This window comes from Dryobates pubescens, chromosome 20 (genome assembly GCF_014839835.1).
Source record: "Dryobates pubescens isolate bDryPub1 chromosome 20, bDryPub1.pri, whole genome shotgun sequence".
Lineage (NCBI taxonomy): Eukaryota > Metazoa > Chordata > Aves > Piciformes > Picidae > Dryobates > Dryobates pubescens.
In genome coordinates this window covers 8,022,524-8,049,655 of record NC_071631.1, presented here as the reverse complement: position 1 = coordinate 8,049,655, position 27,132 = coordinate 8,022,524, and the positions used below count along the sequence as shown (strand labels likewise).

Here is a 27,132-nt window from a genome sequence, read left to right as displayed (position 1 = left end):
CTGTGGAGAAACTACTGTAGAGAGTCTGTCCCTGTAGTCTCCCAGGGAGCTGGGGAGATCTGTTCACCTTCTCCAGTAGGAAGCAGCCTTTCTGTACTATTGGAAGTATTTTTCCTCTTCCCTTGAATGTTTTGATCTGATCAGGCTAAATATACCAAGTCCCATAGAGAGAGAGCTTTTCTGTCAGAGCTGATGTGAGCACATCCATATCCCTTCTCCTGACTGCCTCTGAATAACCAGCTGCTGCTGTCTGACCATCAGAGTGTGATTGGCACCTTCTCAGAAAGCCATTTTCCTCACACTGCAGCTGCTTAGCCAGCACGGAGGGAGAAGCTTTCTGAAGCCCCCTGGTTTTTTCCAGGCAGGCTGGTGGCCTTGCCTGTGAGCCCAGCTGCAGGGTCACTGCTTTCAAATCACACCACAGCTCCTTTTGGGCTCTTCCAAGCACAAACGCTTCCACGTGCTCCTAGTGCGTGCTTGTTTCGCAGCTGGGGTTGTTCTTGTCTCTGAAGCCCTGCTAGAAGCATCTAATGCAGTGATTCTTCGTTTTACAGCACCAACCACCAATGCCAGTCCAGCCTCCACAGCTTCAACTGTTGTCAATATTTCCACGTCAGCAGTAGCCAGCATCTCGCAGGTAAAGCCTCTCCCTTGTGTTTCTCCTCCAGCTCTGTCTTCCTGCTGCTCTGAGCTAGCCAGGGAGGGACACAGTCGTGCACCGCTGTGAGCAGGGCACCAGGGGGCTCAGGATGTAACTCCAAGTTAGCAGAGTTACTCTTGCAGTCTCTTTGCTCAGGACCCCTCTCCCTTTGGCCTTCACAACAAACTCGCCTCAGCTGTTCCAAGCCATTTCCTTGTCTGTGATGAGTCTCACACAGGGCACTGAGGTCTCTGCAAGGGAGACTGGAGAAGAAACAGCAGCACAGTTCTGAGAGCCAAACCTACAGGGAGGATGGTTTTTGAATGGCTTTGCTCTCCCCCAGCAAGAGAACAGCAATAAGCTGTGGGTGGTGCATGGCACTGTCAGCAGTTAGCTGCCGTTCTGAACCATTAGATACCCAAAGGAACCCTGAGGGTCACAGCTCTGCAGGAGGAGAAGATAGGAAGTATGGAAGATGCAGTGGGTGCAGGGGAATCCTCATGTTGCCTTCTGAGAGTCTTTCATTAACACAAACCTGGAGCTGTGAGGGGGAAAGGATTTTCTTTCAGTACTGCAGACCAAGGTACCTGGTTCCCAAATCCAGGAGGGGGGATCAGGAGTGTGCAGTGTACAGAAGAGTGAGTGACATTTGAGGGGCTGCTGTCTTTCCTACCAGTGCTGGAGATTAAACTCCTCAAGCACAGATTTGGGTGCTCGGTGATCTCAGTGACTAGCCTTCATAAATGGGCACCTTTCAACACAGCAGGCAAAACCATGGCTTGCTGAAGTCAGGACAGCAGCACAGGCAGTTCATCCTGTAGCTCCTGGGGCTGATCCCTCAGGCAGTGCCAGAACCACTCTCTGCTGCTGTCAGAGGGTAAAGCGCAAGACAGAGCCACATACTGCAGAGCAGAGTGGCCTGGAGGTGTCCCCTCCACACTGCCCTGGTACTGTTTTGAAGAAGCTGGAGGCAGAGGCCCTGTGACTGCTGGACTGCTGTCTGCAGAACCTGCCAGAGCTGTGTGGGGCCACTGGGGATGCAGATCTCTCCACTTTGGGGGCTGCAGAAGGCAGTGGCATGCAGCCAGGCTGCGGTGTGCTGTGCTTTGTCTTTGGCAGGCACGTCCACAGCAGAGATTGTCACAATGTGAAGTGTTTGCTGAGGGGAGTGTCCTGTCATAACTGCTGCTTTCCCCTACCAGGAATATCCTACCTACACCATCCTTGGCCAGGGGCAGTACCAGCCGTGCTACCCCAGCTCTGCCTTTGAGGTCCTCCCAGCAGCAGACAGCAGCGCGGAGAGCGCAGCGCTGGCAGCGGCTCCCTACCCCAGCGACAAGCCTGGCACAGTGGTGCCCACCCAGATGGGGCAGAGACATTCCTCTGGTAAGGGCTGCAGCTCACTGGGGGGCTGCAAAACACCTGTGACAAACAGCACAGTGTGCAGGTCTGGGCAGAGCTTGTCAACAAAAGGGAGTTGTATCGTGCCTGTGTGCTGGCCTGGGCAGGGCATCTGCCTGCCCTTGCCACACTGGGGTCTTGGGGGTTATGCTGGGCCAGCCAGACTTCTGTGTGGGAAGTCTCCAGGAGGCACCTGCCACATGTTCTGAATGCCTCAGGGAGAGGGAAGTCCAGAGGTGACTTGAAGAGTTGCCAGCAGCAGCAGCTCATTGGATGTTCCTGCTGCAAAGGAGATGTGTGCCCAAAGGCTGTGAGCTTTGCCACCGGTGTTTTGAGACATGAGGGCTGAGAGCTGTGTGATTTCTTTCCTCTAGGAGATGCATCCACAAGCCCTTCACTGTCAAGAGCAACAGCAAGTAAAGAGTTAGATGAGCAGGCAAGAAAAAACATCCCTGGGAAGAACAGGGGGAAGAGGAAAGCAGATACCTCCTCTTCACAGGACAGTGAGTTGGAGGTAAGCAGCAGTCTTGGTTTCTACAGTAGCCTGGCAGGATGGTGTGGTAGTAAAAGTCCTCTCTTTCTTTCTTCCCATCCCCATGGAAATGGAAGACCTTTCAAAGTCACCTACTCCAGCCCCCTGCAGCCAGCAGGGACATCACCAACCAGAGCAGGTTGCTCAGAGCCCCAAACAACCTGACCTGCAGTGGATCTGGGGTTGGGTGCCTCCCACCTCTCTGGGCAACCTGGGCCAGGCTCTTACCACCCTCAGAGGAGAAAATGTCCTCCTTATATCTGGTGTGAATCTCCCTCTTTTAGTTTAAACCCATCACCCTGTGTCCTGTCACAGCAGGCCCTGCTAAAAAGTCACTCCTCAGCTTTCTGACTTGCCACAAGAAGGTGTCCCTGAAGCCTTCTCATCTCCAGGCTGAGCAGCCCCAGGTCTCTCAGCCTGGCCTCACAGCAGCAGTGTTCCATCCCTCTGATATTTTTGTAGCCCTCCTCTGGCCCTGCTCCAGCAGGTTCCTGTCTGTCCTGTACTGAGAGATCATTTGGGACATTTATCTGACCCATGTTATCTGAGAACTGGCCCAAATGAGTTCTTCAGTGATCCTTGACAGGCATCACTTAAACCTGTCATGAACTCCCAGTGGCATCACCTGAGGAGACACCTGAATGGCTCTGGCACTGCCTCCTGCTCAGAGCAGAGCTGTCTTCAGCACCAGAACCATGGCTTTGTCTTGCTGAGTCTTGGGTGTGTAGCTGCACTGCAGTGCACTGGGAGAGTTTGATGCTGCGTTCAGCCTGAGAGCAATGGTGTTCAGAGCTGGGCAAAGCACACTGCAACCAACCCCAGATTAACCCAAATTAGGACAAGGGGCAATGGATATAAACTCCAGCACAGGAGGTTCCACCTCAACATGAGGAAGAACTTCACTGTGAGAGTCACAGAGCACTGGAGCAGGCTGCCCAGAGAGGTTGTGGAGTCTCCTTCTCTGCAGACTTTGCAGACCCATCTGGATGTGTTCCTGTGTGACCTGTGCTGGATTCTATGGTTCTTCTCTGGCAGGGGGTTGGACTTAATGATCTCTGGAGGTCCCTTCCCACCCTTAACATCCTGTGAGCAGCTCAGCTCTAATTTGCTTTTGTTCTCTGCAGAGAGTGTTCCTGTGGGACCTGGATGAGACCATCATCATCTTCCACTCACTTCTCACAGGCTCTTATGCCCAGAAGTATGGCAAGGTAAAGTCCTTGTGTGGGAGGCAAAGCATCTGTCCTGCAGAGTGAAATGTGTGTGTTTGGAGCAGGAAGTGCTGCTGTGTTTGAAATGCACAAGGGGATGCTTTTAACTCCTGGGCAGTTTGGGGTGGGGGAGGAGCACTACCACTGGCTTCATTCGTAGCTGGGCTGTAGGCATCAGCAGCAGTGCAGGTCGTAGAATGTCAGCCTGGCTTTATCACCTCTGGGAATGACTGAGGTCATGGCACACAGTGAAAGGAAATCTTCTGTTCTCCTCAAAATGTATTGGTGGGGTTTGTGCAGCCTGGTTAATTCTGTTCTGTTCTCTGAAGCTGCACCAGGCCCTGCTGTGCAGGAGGAATTCTGTCAGGCTTGATACAAAGGGGAAGCTGTGTGCAGTGACAAATGCAGTGACTGGTGACAAATGCATCCCAACTGAGTGCCCCCTGTAGCCCCAGGGAGTTCAGTGTTTCTCTTTTTGCTTTGCCAGGATCCAACTCTGGTGATTGGCTCAGGTCTGTCGATGGAGGAGATGATTTTTGAACTAGCTGATACTCATTTGTTTTTCAATGACCTGGAGGTAGGTGGGAAGTGCTTTGGAAAGGCAAAGCTGTGGGCTTACAATCACCCTGCACCATTGGTCATAGACTCACAGAATGGTTTGGGCTGGAAGGGACCTCCAAAGCTCATTCAGTCCAACCCCTGCCATCAGCAGGAACATCCCCAACTACATCAGGTTGCCCAGAGCCCTGTCCAGCCTCACCTTGAATATCTCCAGGGATGGGATCTCAGCCACCTCCCTGGGCAACCTGTTCCAGTGTTCCCCCACTTTCCTGGTACAGAACTTGTTCTTCACATCCAATCTAAATCTGCTCTGCTCTAGTCTGAAGCCATTGTCCCTGGTCCTGTCCCTGCAGGCCTTTGGGAACAGTCCCTCTGCAGCCTTCTTGTAGCCCCTTCAGGTACTGGAAGGCTGCTCTAAGGCTTCTCTTCTCCAGGCTGAACACTCCCAGCTCCTTCAGCCTGCACTCATAGCAGCTGCTCCAACTCCCTGATCATATTCATGGCCTCCTCTTGACCCTCTCCATCAAGTCCATGTCCTTCCTGTGCTGAGGGCTCTAGAGCTGGAGGGCTGTTGTGCTTCTGAGCCACAGCCCACAAACACTGAAGTGCTTCCAGACACAACCAGATCCAGCTCAGAGGTTACTCCTTCACCTGAGACAGGCATTCTGCAGACTTCTGGTGTCAGCAGCTCTCAGAGCTCTGGTGGGTTTGTGCTGGACCTAGTATAAATGGAGTGGTGTCTGCTTTGTCTGCATTGGTGCACTGCTGAGCACTTTGCTTTCACAGCTCCTGCTCTGAAATGAGACCAGAGGTGTGGGGAAAAGGTGACCTTGAGAATGTCGTTGCCAGGGGCTCAGATGAAGCCTTGTGCACCTCAGGCAGTATCTCAGTACTGGCTGTGTGGCAGCTGTGAAGGACTTCCACAGACAAGCATTCTGTACACATGGAGCTCCCACAGCACCCTCCACTTTCCTTTCCTGCCAGCTACCTCTGCTGCTGTCCCATTTCCATCCTGCCTCAAGGACTTCTGATCAGCCCCCATCCTCTCCCAGGCAGAGTGTTCTTTGCCAAGTTAAACATCTCACTGCCCTGGGCCTTGCACTAAAGCTGAAGTCTTTGCTTTAATCCCAGCAGTGCCCTGTGCTGTGCTGTCAGGTAGTGCTGGGCACAGTGGTGCCATCTGTACAGGCAGTTGTGGAGCTGTGCCAGAACCTGCAATTCAGTGCCTGGAAACAGTGAATTCAGAGAGTCACAGAATGCACTGGGTTGGAAGGGACCATCCAAAGTCACCTTGTCCAACCCCCTGCAGGCAGCAGGGACACCTCCAGCTAGACCAGCCTGACTGGGGCCACAGCAAGTCTGACTTTGAATGTCTCCATGGTTGAGGCCTCCACCTCTGCTCTGAGCAACCTGTTCCAGTGTCTCACCACTGTGCAGAGCTTGCTCCTGATATCCAACCTGACTCTGCCCTGCTCCAGTTCCAAACCATTGCCTCTCGTCCTATCCCCACAGGCCCTTCTGAACAGTCCCTCCCCAGCCTGCCTGTGGGTGCCTTGGGGGAGCAGTGGGGTGCCCCTCTCAGGTGCCCAGGTGAACTTCATGAGGTTCAACAAGAACAAGTGCAGGGTCCTGCACCTGGGCCAGAACAATCCTCACTGTCAATACAGGCTGAGGGTGGAGGAGACAGAAAGCAGCCCTGAGGAAAAGGACTTGGGGGTGCTGGTGGAGGAGAAGCTGGACAGGAGCAGGCTGTGGGAGCTTTCAGCACAGAAGGCCAAGGGCAGCCTGGGCTGCATCCAGAGATGTGTTGGCAGCAGATCCAGAGAGGCGATTTTGCCACTTTGCTGTGGTGAGACCTCATCTGCAGTACTGTGTGCAGGTCTGGAGCCCTCAACACAGGAAGGATATGGAGCTGATGAAGAGGGTCCAGAGGAGGCCACAAAAGTGATCAGGGTGTTGGAGCAGCTCTGCTATGAGGACAGGCTGAGGGAGCTGGGGGTGTTCAGCCTAGAGAAGAGAAGGCTCCAAGGAGACCTTAGAGCAGCCTTCTGGTACCTGAAGGGTGAGCTTTGGAGGTCCCTTCCAGCCCAGACCATTCTGTGATTCTATGATTCTGTGCCTCTCAACTAGGCTCAATTGCTCAAGGCCTCATCCAGCCTGGCCTTGAACACCTTCAGGGAGGGGGCACCCACAACCTCTCTGGACAACCTGTGCCATTGTCTCCCCACCCTCATACTAAAGAACTTCTTCCTTAACTTCCTAACTACTTCTTTTCTGGTATTTCAAATCCCAGTCTTGGCAAGAACCTGCAGGTGCTGGGAAGTGAAACCTCTTAGAGACAAAGCTGTGGAAGCTGTGTGAGGGTGGTGTGGGCAGTGTGGCATGGCTGGGTTCTGTTGGCAGCATGAGGAGATTGCTTCAGGTCACTCTTCTTCAACCTGCCAGCTTCAGCATGTTTCTGGGCTGCAGCCTTGTGACTTTGGGTTTGTGTTTTGCTTCAACAGGAGTGTGACCAGGTGCACATAGAAGATGTGGCTTCTGATGACAATGGCCAGGATTTAAGGTGAGGAATGCATGAAAAGTGCAGCTGATGTACTCTGGTGTTTTGTGGGGTTCAGGGGTTCAGGTCAGCATCGTGCAGGGGATGTCTGTCTGCTGGGTGTTTCTTGAGGACCTACAGAGCATGAGAACTTCCAGAGTTACAACATGAATGATACTGGCCACTGCTGAATGCTGCCTGTGTGCTCAATGGCATGTGATGAACAGGGAGCTAACCCTCCAGACTCTGAGGCTCAGACATTGGGAAGTCTCTCTGTGGTTTGCATCTCTCTGTGAGCTGAGCACATTGTCAGGGGGGTGAGGGTAAGTCTGGAGCATTAATGAGCTGGAATGGCTCATGGGGAGGTCTGAGAAGTGCCTGTCTGCAGGGGGAAAGAAACAGGGGACAAGTGGTGAGGCAGGATCTGCTTCCTGCAGTGCTGAGCTCCTCTGCTCGTGGAGCTGCAGCTGGGGTGTAAGGTCCTGTTTAGAAGGCAAGACTCTGGGGTCGCTCACTGCAGGGTGAGCAAGGGACTAGTGGGGAAGATGAGGTTTTGTAGTAGAGGATGTGAAAGAGTTGGATCAGTGCATTTCAGCACAGCAGCTCAGAGCTGGCAGCAGATGTGGCTGGGTACACCCTGCCCACGGCTGCTGCTCTGCCCTGTGCAGAGCTCCTCTGGCTGCTGTCAGAGCTGACCTCGCCGGAGGAGCTGCAGTGACTCTGCTGCTGTGGCACTCCTAACAAATCTGCTCTTCTGCTGCAGCAACTACAACTTCTCCACGGATGGCTTCAGTGGCTCTGGCAGCAGTGCCAACCACAGCTCCTCGGTGGGCGTGCAGGGGGGAGTGGACTGGATGAGGAAGCTGGCTTTCCGCTACCGCCGCGTGCGCGAGCTCTACGACAAGCACAAAGCCAACGTGGGAGGTGAGCCTCACCTGGCCCTCAGCACTGCACTACTCCCATGCCCCCTCACAGCTCCTGCTTCCCTGAATAACTATCCTCCTGGTCCTAGGACAGGCTGAGGGAGCTGGGGTGGTTCAGCCTGGAGAAGAGAAGGCTCCAGGGAGACTTAATAGCAGCCTCCCAGAACCTGAAGGGGCTGCAAGAAGGCTGCAGAGGGACTGTTCCCAAAGGCCTGCAGGGACAGGACTAGGGACACTGGCTTCAAACTAGAGCAAATCAGATTGAGATTGGATGTGAGGAACAAGTTCTGCACCAAGAGGGTGGTGGAGCACTGGAACTGGCTGCCCAGGGAGGTGGTTGAGGCCCCATGCCTGGAGATACTCAAGGTGAGGCTGGACAGGGCTCTGGGCAACCTGATGTAGTTGGGGATGTCCCTGCTGATGGCAGGGGTTGGACTGGATGAGCTTTGGAGGTCCCTTCCAACCCAGAGCATTCTGTGATTCTATGAAATGGGTCCAAATCTCCACAGAATCCAAGAGGCATCTCCCAAAGCTGAGTGGCCTGCCTGCCCTGCAGCCAGGGGTGGTGATCTGTGCAGAGAGCCTTCTGGTGCAGTGTCCCCTGGCTGCCTGTCACTGCTGAGAACAGGCCTGAAGGGCTTACATGGCTTGCTGCTCAGGAGGCCTTCTCACTGGGATCTTCACAGCATCTGTCTCATGCCACTGCCAGGCAGTGCAGTGCTCACTCTCTGGCACGAGGCCTCTGCTGTCTGTTCACAAAGTCACTTGGAATCTTCTCTTGCTTCCCTTTCAGTGCCCAAGTGGTAATCATGATGGAAACCACAGATCTCAAACACTGATACATTCTCTGTTTCTGAATCATGGCACTGAAATCCCTGGGAAGGGGCTGCTGCTGGAGCAGCTCACCTGGCAGCGTGCTGGGTTGTGGGTTTGGATGCCCTTTGCCTGCACTCGATACAACATTCCTTGGACAGACTTTCTCAACAGCCAGGAGTTCAGAACCATAACTTCCAGCTTGAAAAATCTGAAGTGTCAGTCTGCATTTCACTTTGCTGCAGGTGCCTGGTAGGGATCACAGAATCACAGAATGTTAGGGGTTGGAAGGGACCTCCAGAGGTCATCCAGTCCAACCCCCCTGCCAAAACCAGGATCACCCAGAGGAGGCCCCACAGGAAGCATCCAGATGGGTTTTGAAAGTCTCCAGACAAGGAGACTCCACAACCTCTCTGGGCAGCCTGATCCAAGGCTCTGTCACCCTCACACCAAAGAAGTTTCTCCTCAGGTTGAGGTGAAACTTTCTCTGTTCCAAGTTCATATCCATTGTTCCTTGTCTGATGACTGTGCACCACCCAGAAGAGCTTGGCCCCCTCCACTTGACACCCACCCCTTAGATAGTGCTAGACTTTTATCCCATACTTTGCATGTGGGAGACCTGGATGCAAGGTTTCTCAGGGCCTGTCATAAGCCACATGGTGAAGCAGTTGTCAGTGCAGCCAGAATGGGTCCTCCATGGTCTCATTGGCACAGCACTGCCTCAGGGCTGGAGTGAGTGTGGGGTTTATGTGTCAGGGCTGGAGAGAGGCTCAGGGTACTCCTTTCCTCTTGTACTGTACTGACAGGAGTAGGTTTGAGCACATGGGCTCCATTTCAGGCTGCTTTACATTCAAAACTGGATGCTTTGAGGAAAGATACCTAAAAGGGATGAAAATTATGAGGAGTGAAAAAAAAGGCAGGGGAGGAGGATTGTAATGGGACTAAAAGAGACTGGGAAGTAGGAAATCAGAGGGTGACTGCAGGAGTTCCTTCCCCTGCTGTCTGTGGCCTCAGACACCCCCTGCTGCTCTGAGTGCTTTGTACAAGGGAAATGCATTTTGCTGCCTGCATCTGAGCTGTGGTTTGGTGTAATCAGAGGAGAGCACTGCCCCAGCTCCCTGCAGCCCGGGGCACAGGTGGTGTCCGGGCTCCTGGCTGTCACTGCTCAGTGCCTGCAGTCTCAGCTGTCAGCTGCCTTCAGCACTGTTATTTATTGCAGCTGTTGCACTGAGTGCTGGCTCTGGGTGTGACTTGGCAGCTCAGCTGGGCAAGCTCCTGTTGCTTTCCTTCCAGGCCTCCTTAGCCCACAGAAGAGGGAAGCTCTGCAGCGGCTAAGGACTGATATAGAAGTGCTAACAGATTCCTGGCTGGAAACTGCATTGAAGTCCCTGCTGCTCATACAGTCCAGGTATGCAACTGGGAATGTGCACATTGCTCTCAGCCCTTTCTCTCACTTAGGCCTTGCTGCAATGTCTGTGTCACACTGCTGCTGTCTGTCACCAAAGTGCAGAGCTCCACTCCTGAGGACCCCCGGGGGTTTGCTGCATCTGCTGTTAGGAAGGGCCCCACAGCAGGACTGTGCTGCCAGGGCTGCATTCCTGCCAGAGAGTTTCTGTTTAGAACAGAAAGCAAGCAAATGAAAACCACAAATCAAAATCTTGGCCTAAAATGCCTCTCGAGAGCAGGATGAAGCCCATGACACTTTGGAAGGCTGAGCAAGCTGCTGGAGTAGCCCTCAGCACCGCTGGCCCCCGCTGCGCTTTTCCAGCTGCTTTTCCTCTTTCAGGAGAAACTGTGTGAACATCCTGATCACCACCACCCAGCTGGTGCCAGCTCTTGCCAAAGTTCTGCTGTATGGACTGGGAGAGGTGTTCCCCATCGAGAACATCTACAGTGCTACAAAAATAGGTGAGGGGCAGCGCTGGGTGCCCGGCACGGCCACGCCCGCAGGGACCTCTGCACGGAGATGCCTGTGGCGGAGCGGCCTCCCCGCTGCCGTGTGCCGGCCCGGGGCCTCGCCGGCTCGGCTGCCTGCTCTCCCCTTCCCAGAAGGCCCAGAATGTGTTTGTGCCCTGGGAAGCAGGGAGCTGCTGAGGCCGCCCTGTGCCCGGGGCGCTGACCCGGGCTGTGCTTTGGCAGGCAAGGAGAGCTGCTTCGAGAGGATCGTGTCGCGCTTCGGCAAGAAGGTCACCTACGTGGTGATAGGGGACGGCCGCGACGAGGAGGTGGCGGCCAAGCAGGTGGGTGTGCGCCCTGTGCCCCTGCGCCCTGTGCCCCTGCGCCCTGTGCCCCTGCGCCCTGTGCCCCTGCGCCATGCGCCCCTGTGCCCCTGCGCCCCTGTGCCCCTGCGCCCCTGTGCCCCTGCGCCCCTGTGCCCTGCGCCCCTGTGCCCTGCGCCCCTGTGCCCTGCGCCCTTGCGCCATGCGCCCCTGCACCCTGCGCCCCTGCGCCCTGCGCCCTTGCGCCATGCGCCCCTGTGCCCCTGCGCCCTGCGCCCCTGTGCCCTGCGCCCCTGTGCCCTGCGCCCTTGCGCCATGCGCCCCTGCACCCTGCGCCCCTGCACCCTGCGCCCTTGCGCCATGCGCCCCTGTGCCCCTGCACCATGCGCCCCTGCGCCCTGCGCCCCTGCGCCCCTGCGCCCCTGCGCCATGCGCCCCTGCGCCACGCGCCCCTGCGCCCCTGCGCCCTGCGCCCTGCGCCCCTGCATGGCTCTGCAGGCACTGCAGCGCTCTGCTTCTGCAGGGACAATTGCCAGCGCTGGCCTGGGGGGCACGGCTGGCCTGGGGGGCACGGCTGCCCTGTGGTGCACAGTGCATGAGATCTTTCACTGCACTTAGAGGGGCAGTTTGCTGGCTCTTGGGGTTCAAGCTTCTGTTCTGCGGCTGTCTGGCACTGCCTGTGACACTGTCCCTGTATAACAGTGTCCTGATGTGGCCTGTCTGGATCATAGCACGCAGCTACCAGTTAGGATCAGGCAAATCCTTAGCAGCAGGGAAAGGGGCAGCTGCCAGCAGTCAGGTCAGTGCTCAGCATCTGCCTTTAGGCTGAGTACAGGCAAGAAGCAAACAGTTTGGGTGGTGGGGACAGGCCTGATGGGATTGTTGAGTCACTGACTGAAGGCAGGGCACAGATCACTGCCAGGGCACCATGCTGGGGGCCAGAGCTGAGAGCCCTGGGAGGGCTCCTGTGCCCTCTCTGGCAGCTCAATGTGCAGTAACCTGCCCCTGTGCCCTCTCTTGCAGCACAACATGCCTTTCTGGAGGATCACCAACCATGCAGACCTGGTGTCCCTTCACCAAGCCCTTGAGCTGGACTTCCTGTAAGAAGCTGGAGCAGAGGTGTGACTGCAGCTGCTGCCAGCCCTGCCTGCTGCTGGGGAGGCAGAAATCTCACACGTGTGGGGACTCAACTTTTCAGCTTGATGAAGAAAACAAACCCAATGCCAACTGTACAGCAGAAGGTGGCTCCAGGTCATTTCCTCAGGCCCTGCCAAGTACAGAGGTGTCCTCTAACGTGGCACCAGACTCAGCAAAGCTCGAGTTTGTCTGAAGGAAGAGCGTGGGGAAGCCAGCTGGATTCCTCTAGCAGGTTGTCTCCAGACAGAGAGGGTGGTACAACAGCAGAAGTATTTGTAAGAGCCTTCTCCTTTCTATTCAGCTTAGTTGTAGAACCCAAGGAAACAGAAATCCTTATTTTTATAGAAAAATTCCTGATGGCAGAGCTGAACCTCCCTTGTTTTGCAAAGCCAAAAAGAGCTGTGGGGTTTTTATAGGAAATACTCCTCAATATGTCAGAAATACCTCTACCACTGTGTCCTCCCTCCTGCCCCAGTGTTCAGAGCAGTTAATTTATTACAATGTCCTTATGTTGTTTCCTCAGTGTGGGATTACTGGAAAATAGATAAGGGAATGTTCCTGGGGTCTGTGGTTCCTGGCAGAGGGAAGTGCTGGGAGTTCTGAGTGCTCAGTGTGTGCTCAGGCACTGCTGGCAGGCAGGAGGTGACTGGATTCCAGCTGTCCATGACCCAGACCACAGACCCCACAGGTTCTCCCTGGGAGGGAGAGCAAAGCTGGCTGTGGACAGCAGAGCACAGCACTGCTGCAGCGTGCCCAGATGTGTCCTGACTCCTGCTCTGACCCAGAGAACTAAACCCTCCGGAGTGCCACAGAGAGAGGTGTGGTTGGCATCAGTCACCTCTGCTTCCCTGGCTGCCTCTGTGAGTAAATCCCTTGTAGTGGAGCCTCAGTGTCCTTGTCTTTGTCTCTGCCTTGCTGCCTGCACAGCTGGGCACAGCCTGTGAAGGACTTGTTATTCACAACAGTGACCTGACAGCCAGGGGCTCCCATCTCCAAAGAACAGCTGGAGCCAGTGCCCTGCAGCACCCCTGCAGCCTGGGGCTGGCATGGGGCTGGCACAGGTCAGGCTGTGCTGTGGTGTCTGCCTCCTCTCTGCACCCAGTGCCACCAATCCAGCAGGTGCCTGGTTTTGTGAGGCTCCTGCTGAGCCAGCCCCACAGCTGCACCCAGAGCCCTCCACATCTCTGCTCTCCAGCCTAGTGTCACTTGTCTGGTGCGCACAGGGGACCAATCCTGCCACATCAGGGAGGGCACTGAGCTGCCCAGGCCATGCCCACAGAGGCAGGGCATTTGTTTGCTGCATTCCTTCCAGGGCTGTAGCTCCTGAGGAATTTCCATCAGTCCTGGGGAGGTGACAGCCAGCTCAGCACATCTTTGCTGTACCCCAGGAGTTGCTGTTCCTGGACCAGCTCTGGTCACCAGCTCCGAGGGGTTTGGATCCCTAGAGCTCATGGGCTGGATACAGAGGTCCCTGTGCCACAGGTTCCCAGCTGCAGAGGAGATTCTCTTTCTCCAGGGTGGTCACAGCAATCAGGAGTGTTCTGCTCTCCACCAGCTGCTTGCTAGGTGTTGGCATTGATCTCAGGTGGGCACTCTGGGTCTGCATTTCCCCTGCACCTCCCTGCTTCAGGAGCTGCTGGCTGTAGAAGCTGCTGCCCAGGAGCAGTGTGGGCTCTCTCCCATTAGAAACATCTGCTGTGGGTGGCCCTGAGCAGTCAGTGAGGGGGTGGCTTTGAGCTGCACCAGAGGCTGCTGCTCTGCTCACAGCTGCTGGCCCAGCAGAGCCCCTGAGCAAGCTGGTTAGATCCTGTGGGGTGCCCAGCAGCAGGTTCTGAAGAGAACATGAGATGGAGAGCCCAGGGGGCAGCCTGTGGCAGTGTGCCCTGTGCCCAGCAGCAGTGGAGCTGCTTTGCACAGAGTCCCCTTCCTCTGGAGGCTCTGTGAGCTTGGCCAGAGTGGCTCTAGAAGAAGTGAGCCAGGTCAAGGAGCAGCCCCTTTGCCCTAGGGGCTGAAATGCCACCAGGAGATGAGGGCTCAGCTGCAGCCACAGGAAAGCCTCTGCTGCATCCTGAACATCTCTCAGTGGGTCCCCAGCCCACCCAGGCTCTCCTGTAAGCTGGCCTGGGAGATGTCCCAGCCTGCTGGGAGCAGGCCTGGCCCTGCAGCTGCCTGCACTTTGGGATTAAAGCCTGTGCCTTAACGTCCCCCTGGCAGTGCCCCTTGCTGCCCCCTGCCCACAGCAGTGCATGGAGCCAAGGTGTGCAGGCAGTGCTGTGCCTGGGCAGCCCCAGGGGCACTGTGCCCACCCAAGCAGCCTGGCAGCTGGGGCCTTTGCTTTGTGTTTGTTTACTTTACAATGGTGTCAGGAAACATCCTGGCAGTGGCAGGCCTGTGGCAGAGCCTGGAGCTCTGGCAGCTCTGAGCAGGGCATCTGCAGGGGTCCCTTGAATATATGTAAAGACCTCTGGGCAGAGGTCACTGCCCCTTGCTGTGTCTGTTCAATAAAGGCTGCCCTGGCTCCTCTCTTCCTCTGCTCCATTTGAGACACTGCCTGCCCTCCCCTGCAGCAACAGAGCTCTGCCCAAGCAGTGATTTTTCTCATGACTGTCCCCAGAGGCCTGGCTGTAGCTGAACTAGTGCCAAACCCTGCTGGGTACTGCTGGCTTCAGGACAGTCACAAAGGCTTTAAGCACGCCCCCCAGGCACTGAGCTTTGCTGCCTCCAGCAGCCCTGGGGCCGTGTCCTGGCTGACACTCAGCCAAATCCTGAAACCCACAGCAGCCCCTGCCGTGAGCTGGGGTGAGACCTGCTGGAAGCAGAGCTTCTGGCCCCCCAGGGGCTGCACCCTGGGAACTGTGCTAGGGACTGGACAAAGCTGAAGGCCTTTATGTTGCTGCCTCAAGACTCTGGCAGCCCTCAGTCCCTGTGACAGCCTGGGCTGGGCTCAGGAGCAGAGACCTTGCTCCCCTGGGCTGTCCTGTGAGAGGCAGCAGTGGAGGTCCCAGGCCCTTGGCTCTGCTGTGGTGCCCAGGGGAGCCAGGTGGCACTTGGACAGTCCCACAGACAGCTTCCCTTTTGCACAAGGCCAGCAAACAACCCTCCTCTCCTCTGCTGTGGAGCTTGTCTTGTGCTAGGCCCAGCTGTGACAGCAGCAGCCCAGCTGCTCCTGCCTCCTCCCCCTGCCCTGGTACTGGGGGGTTGTGGGGTGGGGGGATGACCTCTCCTGGGACAATTGGCAATGGAGATGAGGGGCAGCCAAGATGTGCCACACCTGCTAGCTGAGCAGCAACAAAAAGAGCCAGGGGCCATTTTGGGGCCTGCTCAGGCATTGGGCAGCACTGAGTGTCCATGCCCAGGAACCTGCACAGCCAACCACTGCCCACATCAATGGCTGAGAAACCAGTGGTGGATGCCAGCCTGGTCATGGCAGTGAGAGCACCTCCCAGGGTGTGGTGGGAATGCCAGCAAAGGGCAACCCCCACCCCCCAAACATTTGCTGCTCAAAGGAGAAAAGCAACAGGACCCTGCCCAGCTCCCAGGCCCCAGCCTCAAGCAGAGAGCTTCATCTGTGCCCCCTCCCAGCCCACAGCAGGAAGGGAAAGGCAGCAGACGTGGCTATGGGCAGGGCCAAAGGTTCTGCCCACGGGGAATCCCCACGGGAATGTGCTGCCCTGCTTCCAAAGGAGCTAAGCTTTGCCACAGGGCAAGGGCACAGCCCCCACGCAGCCTGACCCTGCACGGTCCCACGGCACCCTCCCAAGGGTGTGGGCACCTCACTGCCCCCACGCCCCTGGGGTGGCTGCAGAGGAATCCCTGCCTGCCCCAGTCCCTCCCTGCCCCTGCTGACAACAGCAATCTTTGACCTTCACAGCAGCGCAGGGAGGGCAGAAAATCCTGACTGGAAACAGACCAACAGCTGCCAAGGAGGGAACAAGCTCTCCCCCACACCCCCACCAGCACCTCCTCGAGCACTGAGGGTGGCAGCAGGCACAGGAGAGGCACAAGAAGAGACCAAGCCCCTGCTCTTTGTGGAAAACACTGATTATAAATAACAAGAGAGGTATCAAAGTCCACAGCAGCACAGCCCCAGGGGGCTGGACTCCCCCCCACCACAGCCATGAGGGCACAGCCATGGGAGCCGTGCAACTCGCCAAGGGCCAGCCTCGTTCCTGCCAAGTCCCCCCAGTTGCCCAGAACAGCCTGGGGGAGCAGGGCTAACAAATCTACCCCCCAGAAAGCCACATCAGAGGTGGCCTCAGACAGCAGACTCGGCGGCCCCGTTGAGGAAGCGCTGTGCTGCCAGCCGGCCCCTGGGGAAGTGGGCCCGGGCCAGGCACTGCATGCGCCGGTTCACAGCCCCACGGCCCCCGCTGGCATCCACCTCGTCGTAGCCACCTGCTCGCTGTGCCCACACGTTGGGGTGCAGCCCCTGGTAGTAGGCGACTCTCAGTGCCAGCCCCAGCAGGTAGCAGGGCAGCGCTGCCCAGAGCACTGGGATGAGGTAGGAGTGGTCCTCAGAGTGGGAGCAGCCCCAGAGCCAGGCCAGGACCAGCAGGGCGCTGTCCACCAGCAGGAAGCTGTGGTAGATGATGCTGCGCTGCAGCGTCCTGCCCGGGGACACGTTGAACCAGCTGAAGTAGAGGATGACGGCCACCAGGGCCCGGTAGAGCTGCTCGGGGCCCGGCGACTCCATGATGTCTGTGCCCTGCAGGCTGACCCAGAGGAACATCGCCAGCCAGACCAGCGGGAAGTGCAGGGCCAGCCCGTAGGGCCAGAGCAGGGCGAAGAGGGCCAGCGCCAGGACGCGCGGGCAGATGAGGAAGAGGTTCCACAGGAAGTAGACCACGGAGGAGCCCCTGCCCAGCTCGTGCTTGTCCTGCAGGAAGGAGCGCAGGCACTGGTGGTAGTCCACTAGAGACCAAGTCACACACAGGAACGCGGTGCAGATCCCCAGCCCTGCAAACACAGTGGTGGAGATGCTGAGGGCCCGGCTCAACCCTCACCCTGCCCAGCATTGCCAAAACGAGCTCCCCCCCAGCCCACACAGCAGCTGCTCTGGAGGCTCAGAGCCTCAGCCCCTGTGTCTCCTCCTCCCAGCCTTGCCCAGGAGATGGGGAAGAAGCAGCAGGACCAAGTGGCTCTGCAGAGCCTGTCCCAGCCCACATGGGCAGGGAATGAGAGCTACCTCCACCCAACCAGCACACGGTTGGGCTCCCCATTTCCAGGCAGTGATATTTCCTCCCCACCCTAGGATGGGCACCAAAGCACCTCAGTGGTCTGTGCTCCACTCCATCCACACCCACACCAGCATCTCCCTGATCCCCAGCAGGCTCCCAGTTTCTCACCTTAGCTTCTCTTATTCAAGCAGGAGAATGACCACTAAAGTGCCCCAGCTTCAACCCTTCCACCCCAAGCCCAACAAAGTCCATTGGGGCAGAAAAGCACAGGGCAGGGACCCACCCTCCTGTGTGTCACATCAACAGGAGTGATGTGGGAGAAGGCTGGCTCCCAAGCAAGGACAGATGAAGTGTCCTGCTGGGTCCTGCAGCTCTTGGACACTCCATCTGGTCTGCCCCATCCATACCCACTCTGACTTCGGTACCCCTGCAGCCCCCCTGCCCTGGCCCCAGAACCTCACACTGGGAGGGCTCTGCCTTGTTTGTCCTCAGGATGACATAGAGGAGCAGGGTGAGCTGTGGAGTGTTCTCCAGAAAGGTCTCAAAGAGGCGCAGCATGCTGATGTCGTGCGAGAGGAAGGCCATGTGGCTCTGCTCCTCCTCCTCCTCTTCTGCCTTTGCCCTGCACACCTTCCAGCCCACCTTCAGAGCGTGGAGGCACCTGTGGAGACAGTCAGTGGTGAGGGGCTGCTGGGTGGCAGCGCCGTGCGCCCCTCGCTCCTCACACTGCCCTGGCAGGGCAACCTAAACCGCCCCGATCCGTGCTCAAACCGCTCCCTTCCCGCTCCCAAGCCCCGCAGCGCAACACCCGCAGCCTGCCCGCCGCCGGGCGAGCATCGCTCGGAGAAGCCGCCGGATCCCGCCCTGCCCCGGGGGCGGAGCTGCCGCTCCCCGGCGCCAAGCAGCCAGGAGGGCTGAGGCCGGGACGAGGCTTTGGGGCGTTCGCTGCTGCTGCAGGCTCCGACCCCCTGCCCTGCTCCGCCTGGAAGAGGCCTCTGGCAGCAGCGGCAGCAGGAACGCAGCCGGGACTTTGGGACACGGGTTGAAAACTTCAGTTGGAATGACTCGAGCGGCTCCAACCCGGCGCTGGAAGCCCAACCCAGAGCTCCTTGGCCACCCTGACAGCTCGGGGGTGGAAGCGCTGGGGTGGCCAAGGGCCTCCCTGGACAGAGCATTAGATGCAGGGGGTCGGGCCCCGGGGATGGGGAAGAAGGGGGAGCGAGTGGACGATACAGTGGGGATGCCCAGGGCCGTGGGGAGGCAGCAGAGCGATAGCGGGGTGGGGGGGAGAGGGGAGCGCAGGCTGCCGGGTGGGCACCGGAGGCAGCGAGGCCTTACCGTACCTGAAGAGGAAGCCGAGCTGGAGGAGGTGGAGGGCGGCGAGCAGCCACAGCGGCAGGTCGGGGCGCAGGGCGGGAGGGTCAGAGCGCAGCCAGAGCCAGCTGCAGGCCTGGGTGGCCAGCGAGGCGGCGGCCAGCAGCGCCAGCACCAGCGCGGCACAGCCTGGCTGCCCGCCCCGCGCGTACCCGGCCGCCACCCACCCGTCGGCGATCACGTCCAGCGCCGCCGCCGCCGTCCCCGCCGCCGCCAGCACCAGCTGCAGCGGCCCGAACCGCGGCGGGGCCGCCCGCGGCGCCATGGGCGGGATGGCGGCGACCGGCCGGGTGACGGCGACCGGCCGGCAGCTCCCGGGCCCCGCCCCGGGCAGGCTCCACCCCTCCCGGTTAGATCCCGCCCTCGCCGAGCCGTCCCGCTCTGCACCCCCCTGCAGCCCCCGCCCGCGGCAGCTCCGTTACCCTCCCCCGGTCACGCCCTGGTGGTCATCACACCACCTTCCTCGGGCACCCTAAGGCACCCCTCGCTCTTCCCCCTGCCCAGGGGGCAGCTGCCACTGCACGCCTCCAGCTGCAGCCCCCGAGGGACTCTCGGCACAGCTCAGGCAGGGCTTTTGCTCCCCCCTCGCGACGCCAATCGCAGCCCCCCGAGCTGCTCCAGCCCTCACCGGCAGGATTTTCTCCATCACCTTTCAGTGACCCCCCCCTGCACTCCCCCCCTGCAGGGGCCAGACGCTGCTGCGGGCACCCCCTGCACAGCTGCTAGCAGGGCCAGACCCCCTCCCAGGACCTGCAGGACCCCCCCGGCCCCCCACCCGTGCCCGCCTCAGCAGGCTGCTTCAAAGCAAAGCAGGGGGTGAGCAGGGCCCAAGGACGCAGGGCTGGGCAGTGCCAGCTTTATGAGCCTGTTGCAAACACGAAGATTTCAGGACACAGCAAAGCCTGAAGCTAGCACCTGGCTCTCACTGCTCCTTTCCAGATCACTCTCTGCTCCAGGGAGCTCTGGTGTGACAGAGCTGGAGGGGCCAGGAGGGGGGGAAGGTCTAGCTAGGGTTAGCTACCCCTGCTAGTCTGGAAGCAGAGGGGGAGCTGGTGACAGAGGGGGGCTCAGCTGGTACCAGCTTCCTGCATCCAGCTAGGTGCCCAGGAGCAGCCCAGCCCAGCACAGCTGGGCACAAGCAGGGGACAAACAGCACCCATGGCTGTGAAGCCCCAGAGCTGTGGGCACTGCTCCCTCTGCACCCACTCACCCTTCACTCTACCCACTGCCATCATCCCACCACAGCCACCCCACCGAGCACACACCACAGCCCTGTGCCCTCTGCTTGCAGGCTCCATCCTCACCCTCAGCCCTTTCCCTCTTGGGCCCTGCCTGCACCTCATTTGTGGGATGCTGTTGGCAGCATGCAGGTGGCCTGTGGAGCACCCTGGGCATGCCCAGGCTTCATGTTCTGGGCACAAAGCCCCAGTACCCTGCCAGCTCCTGCTCCGCCACATCAGGCGCCTGCAAGAGCCCAGGGCTGCCTGTCACAGACAGGCCAAACACTCCCCATGCCTGAAGGCCCAGCACCATTGCTCTGCCTTGGGCCCTTGAGGCTCTGCAGGAGGCCAGCAAGCCCCAGAGCCACTGAATCACCAAACTTTTTAATGGCAAAGTGGTTAAGGCCAGCTGGCAACACCCAGCTGAAGGAAGGAGCTGAATGAATGAAAGCCAAGAGAGCACAGAAGGGAGGGAAGAGCTGCCCATGCTCAGCAGCCAGGGGAAAACAAACAAAAACTAAACCAAAAGTAAAAATCAAACTTCTTACCCTGGAGCCTCATCTTGAGCAGTGAGGAGAAAGCGGTGGCCCAAACCTGCTGAAGGTCACACCCTAGCAAACAGAACTAATCCCACCTGGCTTTGCCCAAAAGCTGAAGGCAAGGCTGCTGCTGAAGGCCACCAAAACAGGGCCTTGTGTGGTCTTTCCAGGAGAGCAGCATGAACCTCCCTGGCAGCAGCTCACAGCTCTCCTCTGTGGCAAGTCCAAAAGGAGGCCTGGTCCTCATCTCTTTGAGGGACACAGCAGAAAGGAGACAGACTCCCCAGCTCAGTCTGGTATAGAAGGCTCTGCAGCAGTCCCTGCCCTTGCTGGTTACCTTCAAGCTCTTGAAGATTTCACACCAACGTCACAGAGCTGTTAGGGAAAGCCTCTGACCTCATTTTGGTGTCCAAGCCAGCTCTCAGCACCTGGAGCCTTCACGCCTGAGGATCCATCTGCAGGGTGACCCTGGGCACTCTCCAGCACCCTGCTCACTGTGGGCTCAGCAGTCCTAAGAGCCAGCAGAGCAGCAGCAGGCAGGCACTGGGGAGGGCAGGGGCAGAGCTGCTGCCTGTGACACACTGCCTGTACTGTGTGAAATCCACCTCCCTAATGGCACAGAGGTGATCCAGCCGGCAGTCCTCCCCGCATGGGCTGCGGTCGTACATGACAGAGTTCAGCTCATGGTACTGCTGCAGGCAGCCTGCATCCTCTGACAGCTTCTGCAGCACTGCCTGCATGGAGTCCACAGAGCCATCAGGCACCTGGAAGGCTTTGGTCAGCCTGTACTCTTCCTCCCACGCTGGGCCCCCTTCCTGCCTTGTCGAGGCCATCACATTGGCATGAGTTAGGTTCAAGTAGTAAGTGACCATATCCTGCAGAGAGAGGAGAACATAATGAGGGAAACCAGGAAAGGATCAGGCTGTGAGTGCTTGGCTAGGATGTGATGAGCTCCTCTCCCTGCAGATGTGTCCAGTGCTGCACACCAACGTCTGCACTGCAGGCAGCAGGTCTCCTGGTGCAGAGGGGAGAGCTGCTCCCTGCAGGTGCCTTCTACCAAGATATGAACCTGGGGAAGGACACCTCCAGAAGTCACAAAACCATCCTGTTTCTCAGCCTCTTGCCCTTTGTCTCTCTGCTTCACCAGCTCCCCAGCTCTCCATGATGCACTTCAGCATTCATTTCTCATGCTGTAAAGATGTCAGAGCTGCTTTACCCACTGCAAAGGAAGGTACAAACTCCCCATCCTCTGCTTCTTGGCAGAGGCATGAACTAGAAACTGACCTTACAGCTCACCAAGATTTGGATCCATCACAAGTGAATCAATTTAGCAAGCAGAGAGACCCAAATCATTTACTAGATGGCTAAAAGTTTTTGGAAGGGGTTTGACAAGTCTGTTAGTCCTCAGAGGCTGTCCAACCCCTGTTACCTGGGCAGTAAAGGAAGTGTCAAAGGACACTTGATAAAGGCACAAAGAACACAACCAGACCTGTCCTGCACGGCCCTGGCGTTTCCAGCAGAAGGCCTCAGCCAGCTGACTGCAGTCACCCTGCCTTTGCTCACCGATGCTTTTACTCAACCTTTGTTAGACATGAGCCTGACATCTCTTGGCTGATGTCCTCTCCTACATAGCTGCTTGACTCCAGTAGTCACAGTAAAACTGCAGGAGGCATTCAAGTACCCCAGAGCTGCAGCGTGCAGCAGATGGGGATCCCCTACCAGCACTCGAAGGGTGCCTGGGTCGTAGTCGACCACCCGGATCCCAGGGTTGTTGGCTCCATTGGTCACTCCAGGCAATGTGGTCTTCCAGGGAGTCACTCCAGGGGCCAGGAACATGACACTGATTGGAGAACCTTAACAGAAAGGCCAAACAACTCATGAATGAGAGACCTTGGCTTCTATCACATCTTGAACACACTGCAGCAGCTCTGCCGCCAGCCCCAGTTACAGCAGCAGTGCATAAAGGTCAGCACTGAACAGCATCAGGGACTGGGCCTGCTGCAGCTGAGGACAGCCTGGCCACTGCTGCCAAAGACTCCTGCAGCCAGAGTGCACAAAGGAGCCACAACAGCAAAGGAGGCCCAGAGACCTGTAACCCCAGGGCAAAGATCTGTAACTGCTCCCTTACGTCTCAGTTGATGTCCAACACTCATCAACAAGGAGCAGGCAAGAGGCTGCAAGGCACTGCCATTTCCCACCCCCTCAATCTGAGGGCAAACAGGAAGGAGGGATGAAATTATGGGCTGGGGGGAGCTCAGGACCACTGCTGGTGGAGTCACCATCACTGGAGGTGTTTAGGAAGAGACTGGATGGAATGCTTTGTGCATTGGTTCAGTTGATTAGATAGTGTTGGATGATAGGTTGGACTTGATGATCTCAAAGGTCTTTTCCAATCTGGTTAATTCTATTCTATTCTTGCTGACCAAAGCATTCAGAAGCCTCTTCTGGCTTCTCAGCTGCACTCAGCTAACAGCCACCAAAAGCTCTCACTGAGAGCTATTCCTGGGAGCTGGCAGAGCTACCACACAGATGCCTGGTGGCCATGTGTCTCTGTTTAAGGAGTGAGGCAGGTGCTCTTTAACCCTTGTCAAAGGAGTTAGACTGCACTCTGGATTGGATAGAATTGGAAGGTTTAAATGGAAAGGCTAGTCATAACTAATACTACGGTGCAAAGCAGATAAAACACCCAAAATCCACACAGAAGCTCATTAAGCCAAAGCTTTTCCCAACCCCCACCAAACCAGGCCAAAAATCTAGGCCCCCAATGCCCATATTCCCCCACCCCCATGTCTCTCTACCCACCTCCTGCTCCCTCAATACCAACCCCAAGTGGCATAGCTTGTGGTTTAGCTTGCCAGCTCCAGGCCCCAGCCAGGCTGCTCCAGGCCCAGCTCCCACACATAGACAAGAGAGCCAGCCAGGAAGGGGGAGAGAGAGGAAGAAGAGGGGGAAGGTACAGCCTGTGCTGTTCCCTTGTAAGTGGGAGATGCAGGCATACGGGAAGGGAACAACAACTTGCTGTGCCCTCCCTCTGGGCTGGACGCTTCAGCTCCTTGCACCCTCAGGTACGCTGGAGGAATCATCTCCACGGTTAGGAGAGAGGCCCCAGCCCATGCCAGCAGGAGGGGTACCTGTGTCGCTGTAAAACATCCGGAAGCTGTCGGTGTGGTGGTGCCCAAAGAACTGGGCAGCAATGACGCCGTGGTGCCGCCGCACCGCCCGCAGGTAGCGCTCGTTGAAGCCGCGCCGGAACCAGGCCTGGCCTCGCTTCTTCTCGAAGAAGCCAGGAGGGACGTGCCCCACCAGGTACACCTACAGACCAGCAGCTGTGAGCTTCCCACTGGCCTGCTGTGACTGTGCACAGGGGACAGCAGGAAGAGCTTCTGGGCTGGGAGAAAAGTTTGTTTATTCATTTCTTTTAATACCTTTTCGTTGGCTCTAGAGGCATTGGTCAGTGTTTCCTCCAGCCACTGGAACTGCCCTCCAGGGTCTTCCTCACCAGCTGTCTCATTGTTCTGCTCATAGTACAGGTTGGTGTTGAGGACAACTATTCGCCCTCTTGCCCCTGGGCCAGGCAGCTTCTCACTGTAGAAAGCTCCTGAAAAGTGCAACCAACGAGGAAGAGCTGAAGGTCTGTGACACCAGATCCCTTTGTTTCCATCCCTCTCAGCTCTCCTTGGCAAATGGTCATAGCAAAGTCACTCTATGGAGAGGGTGCCAGCAGCACTGTGACCACTTCAGGAGCAACTCTTCCTACCCAATGCCTCTTGTTGTGCTTATACCTCTCAGGTGAAGGGAGACCTTGTGTGGGGACAGGATGCAGCACCAGGAGCTGGGCAGCTCTCCAGAGCCACAATGCTGCCTGCACCAGCAGCTTCCTTAAAAGATCTTTTTTCTCCCACTGAAGCTCAGCACTTTGTATTCTCTACAGGAACACTTTCCAGCAACTCAAGAAAAGCAAGAGAGGCTAAAGCATAAAGAAATTTCTTTTCTTGCAAGCAGGAGAACTCGGTGCCAGAAATGGGTGTTCAGCCAGACCATTCCTCTGCAAGTGCTCTTAAATACTGTTGCTCCTAGGACAGAAGCAGGAAAGCCACTCATGGTATTCTCCACCCCCATCTCCCCAGAGCCCTGCCAAGAGGAGCCTGTGGTTCCATACCTGCTCTGAAAAGGGTGTTGGAAGCATCACTCAGCCAGGGCTGCCACAGCTCGGCTGTTCGGTTGTAGATCCTGTGCCCCTTTCCTGGGAACTGGTTCTTGGGGTGGAAGTCATGGTTACCCATGGCTGCATAGACCTTAACACCTAGAGACACAGACAAAGGCCACAGAGGAATCCATGCTGGCCCCAGAGCTCCCCAAGGCACTCAGAGACTTAGAGAGAGCAGCATGGCTGAAGAGCTCTGCGAAGGGAATCATTCACAGCAGCAGGGGCACAATATAGCAAAGACCACCTCCCCTCCTCTGGACAAGGTACCCCAGAGGGGTGAACCAGTGAGCTTTCACAATCAGTAAGGCTCCTTCCTCCACTGCTGACATGGTTTAAGCACAAGGGAATCTTGCAGCCATTCCTGTTTTAATGACTAATTGCAGCAACTTCTTGTTTTCCTCTTTTGAGCTAACCTGAAACACGAGTGTGCACCGGACACCTCAAACAGCAACTAGGAAGAGGGCAAACAAGTCCAGTGACCATAGCCCTTCCCAATTCTCATTTCTTCATCCTGGTAAGCTCTTCCTGTGAGACTCTGTGTCCTTTGCCCCTTCAAATCCTACCTGGAAATGCCTCTTTTATCAGAGAAGTCAGGTTCTCTATTATGTGCAGAACCTTCTCTTCTCCAAGCTTCTCGTTGGGGACATGAGGAGTATCATCCCTAGAAGAATGAAAGCAGCACAGGCACAGTCACTGTCTGGGATAAGCAAGGCAGGGAAACTTGTTCCCTTCTCTTTGTGCCTTCTACAAAATAAAGGTGAAGCTGCTGGGTCCAGGGCTGTGCTGTCTGGCCAGGGCACTAAAGGAGTTTCAAGGAACTGCTCCAAGTGAAAATGGGCTCTGCTTTATCCTGCCTTGAAAAACCTGCACACAAGGGGAGGCTCCCTCTGCCTCAGTGCACTTAGAGGCAGCAAAGCTGGCTGGAAACATTGCAAGGAACAGCATTTTGCAATCTCAGGTCAATGTCTGATCAACAACAGCAAAGACAAGCTGCCTGCAGAGCTGAGTGAACAGCAGAATAACATCTCCCACTACCAGGAGACAGAGGAATGCTCCCAGGAAGGCTGTGGTTGTGGAGGCCTCCCTGGAAGCGTGGACACAGCTTCTGTGCTGTCACTGCTGTGCTTCTGGCATTTGTCAAGGACGCTGTGCTGTCAGCCAGGCCATGGGAGAAGATCAAAACTAAAATTACATCAAAGGGCTGAGGGAAATAGTTTGCAGACAGAAGACAAAGCCACATAAAGTCATAAGGACCAACAACTACTTCTGAGTAGGAACCCACAGAGACAGAGAATGAAAGCATGGGGTCAGGCAGCATTGCAAGCTAGGGTGGAGGTCACAGCAATCACAGGTTGGTGCTGCACTGTCAGACGAAGAGCAAACGCTACAAGAGGGCAGAGACACATCCAATAATGGTGCAAAATAAATCTGTCACTGCCTGTAAGTGACACTGAGCCCTCCTGTGCTACAGGGCACCCACTGCTGGAGACCACACTAGGAGAAGACATGCTCCATTTGGGGATGGTCTTCATGCTTCTAAAGCAAATCAGCTCTTTGAGATAAGTCTCCCAGGTGCCTGATGGTCTGAAGAAATGACACACATCTGTTTTGCAATGCTCTCCTCCCATTGCCTCCAACAGGTTCATCAACAGAAAGAGCATGTTCCATTGTCCCACGGCTTTCAGGTGCTCTATGTGGAGGCAGACAGGGCTGGCAACAATTAAGAGAAGGAAGGATGGTGAACTGTGATACTTGCCTCACTGCTTCTCACTGCTGGGGTATTTTGGGAGTGTCTCGCCGGTGTCAGAGGCTTGGCTGTGGCTGTACTTTCCCCTAAGTCTCCATTCTGCACTATTGTAAGGCCGACGGTTACCAGGTAAAAAGCCCTGGATGCCCCACAAGCTCCTCATGCTCCACCCCCGGCTGCCCCTCCTGCCCTCCAAAGCCTGGTAGCCCCCAGCACAAGCAGCATCGCACCACAGCCCGAGAGCTGAGCCCCAGCACGCCCACTGCCAGCCGCCGGGGAGCTTTCGGTGTTTCTCCTCGTGCAGAAGCAGACCCTGAACAGGCAGCCGCCGGCCCTGGGACTGCAGCAGAAGGATGGAGGTGAGCCACGGAGAGCCCCTCCAGTGATCGGGTTTCAAGTTGGACCGACCGCCGCTGCTGTGGAGCGGCTGGGCAGCGGAGCCCCTCCCGGCGGGCCCCCGGCGCGTCCCAGCCCCCGGCCCGTCCTCACCCGGTCCAGAGGACGAAGTCCGGCTGCGGCATGAGGCTCCGCATGGCGCGCACGGCGGAGTCGAGCAGGAGCCAGGGTGCGTCGCACAGGTAGCTGCCCCAGGGTCCGGCGGGGGGCACGGCCCGGGAGCCGCCCGAGGGGCACACCTGCCCGGCACCCGCCGCCGCGTTGTAGTCGGGGTCCCAGTGCAGGTCGGTGATGTGCCAGAAGTGCCCTGCACGCCGAGAGACGCCGAGGCTCAGCGGGGCGAGCAGCTCCCACCGGGAACCGCTCCGGGCTCCCAGCCCGGCCGGGGAGCGGGGCACGCTGCCTCCCCTTACCTGACAGGGCTGCAGCCAGCGGGCAGAGCAAGAGCAACGCGATGCGCTGCATGGTAGCCAACGTCTGCCGTGCCGTGCCGTGCCAA

The 27,132-nt window shown here is 57.3% G+C and overlaps 3 protein-coding genes across 6 annotated transcripts in view; 1 reads left to right on the top strand and 2 right to left on the bottom strand.

Moving 5' to 3' along the window:
* The window catches only part of EYA3 (EYA transcriptional coactivator and phosphatase 3), a 48,314-nt gene extending 34,677 nt beyond the window's left edge, over positions 1 to 13,637 (top strand). For all 3 annotated transcript variants that reach the window (XM_054170627.1, XM_054170626.1, XM_054170629.1), the window contains 11 exons: positions 555 to 637; positions 1,843 to 2,026; positions 2,416 to 2,555; positions 3,698 to 3,781; positions 4,269 to 4,358; positions 6,847 to 6,905; positions 7,645 to 7,805; positions 9,911 to 10,025; positions 10,404 to 10,525; positions 10,757 to 10,857; positions 11,860 to 13,637. In XM_054170627.1, the coding sequence (XP_054026602.1) occupies positions 555 to 637; positions 1,843 to 2,026; positions 2,416 to 2,555; positions 3,698 to 3,781; positions 4,269 to 4,358; positions 6,847 to 6,905; positions 7,645 to 7,805; positions 9,911 to 10,025; positions 10,404 to 10,525; positions 10,757 to 10,857; positions 11,860 to 11,940 (1,220 nt within the window). In that variant the 3' untranslated portion in view covers positions 11,941 to 13,637. The remainder of the gene's footprint in view (positions 1 to 554; positions 638 to 1,842; positions 2,027 to 2,415; positions 2,556 to 3,697; positions 3,782 to 4,268; positions 4,359 to 6,846; positions 6,906 to 7,644; positions 7,806 to 9,910; positions 10,026 to 10,403; positions 10,526 to 10,756; positions 10,858 to 11,859) is intronic.
* A 2,591-nt stretch (positions 13,638 to 16,228) lies between these two features.
* XKR8 (XK related 8) lies at positions 16,229 to 18,874 on the bottom strand. The gene is made up of 3 exons (XM_009911509.2): positions 18,494 to 18,874; positions 17,612 to 17,811; positions 16,229 to 16,929 (listed from the first exon to the last, which is right to left on the bottom strand). The coding sequence occupies exons 1-3, from the start codon at positions 18,787 to 18,789 to the stop codon at positions 16,229 to 16,231; spliced, it is 1,197 nt and encodes a 398-aa protein (XP_009909811.2). The 5' UTR covers positions 18,790 to 18,874.
* Positions 18,875 to 20,464: 1,590 nt separating this feature from the next.
* SMPDL3B (sphingomyelin phosphodiesterase acid like 3B) lies at positions 20,465 to 27,119 on the bottom strand. Of its 2 annotated transcripts, XM_009911508.2 has the most exons (8): positions 27,047 to 27,119; positions 26,727 to 26,940; positions 25,054 to 25,151; positions 24,443 to 24,586; positions 23,709 to 23,881; positions 23,415 to 23,595; positions 22,003 to 22,136; positions 20,465 to 21,158 (listed from the first exon to the last, which is right to left on the bottom strand). In XM_009911508.2, the coding sequence occupies exons 1-8, from the start codon at positions 27,096 to 27,098 to the stop codon at positions 20,775 to 20,777; spliced, it is 1,380 nt and encodes a 459-aa protein (XP_009909810.2). In that variant the 5' UTR covers positions 27,099 to 27,119; the 3' UTR covers positions 20,465 to 20,774. The 2 variants fall into 2 exon arrangements, with proteins under 2 accessions (XP_009909810.2, XP_054027029.1); XM_054171054.1 differs by lacking the exons at positions 25,054 to 25,151; positions 27,047 to 27,119 and having other exon boundaries at positions 26,727 to 26,770.
* Positions 27,120 to 27,132: the final 13 nt, after the last annotated feature.

Coding starts and splice junctions, on each gene's coding strand:
- XKR8 (XM_009911509.2), bottom strand. CDS start 18,789: ATGGCGCCGCGGGCGGCCCCGCCGCGGTTCGGGCCGCTGCAGCTGGTG. Junction 17,812..18,493: donor CAGCTCGGCTTCCTCTTCAG/GTACGGTAAGGC, acceptor CTGTCTCCACAG/GTGCCTCCACGCTCTGAAGG. Junction 16,930..17,611: donor CAAGGCAGAGCCCTCCCAGT/GTGAGGTTCTGG, acceptor CTGTGTTTGCAG/GGCTGGGGATCTGCACCGCG.
- SMPDL3B (XM_009911508.2), bottom strand. CDS start 27,098: ATGCAGCGCATCGCGTTGCTCTTGCTCTGCCCGCTGGCTGCAGCCCTG. Junction 25,152..26,726: donor GACTTCGTCCTCTGGACCGG/GTGAGGACGGGC, acceptor TCATTCTTCTAG/GGATGATACTCCTCATGTCC. Junction 23,882..24,442: donor CAACACCCTTTTCAGAGCAG/GTATGGAACCAC, acceptor TGCACTTTTCAG/GAGCTTTCTACAGTGAGAAG.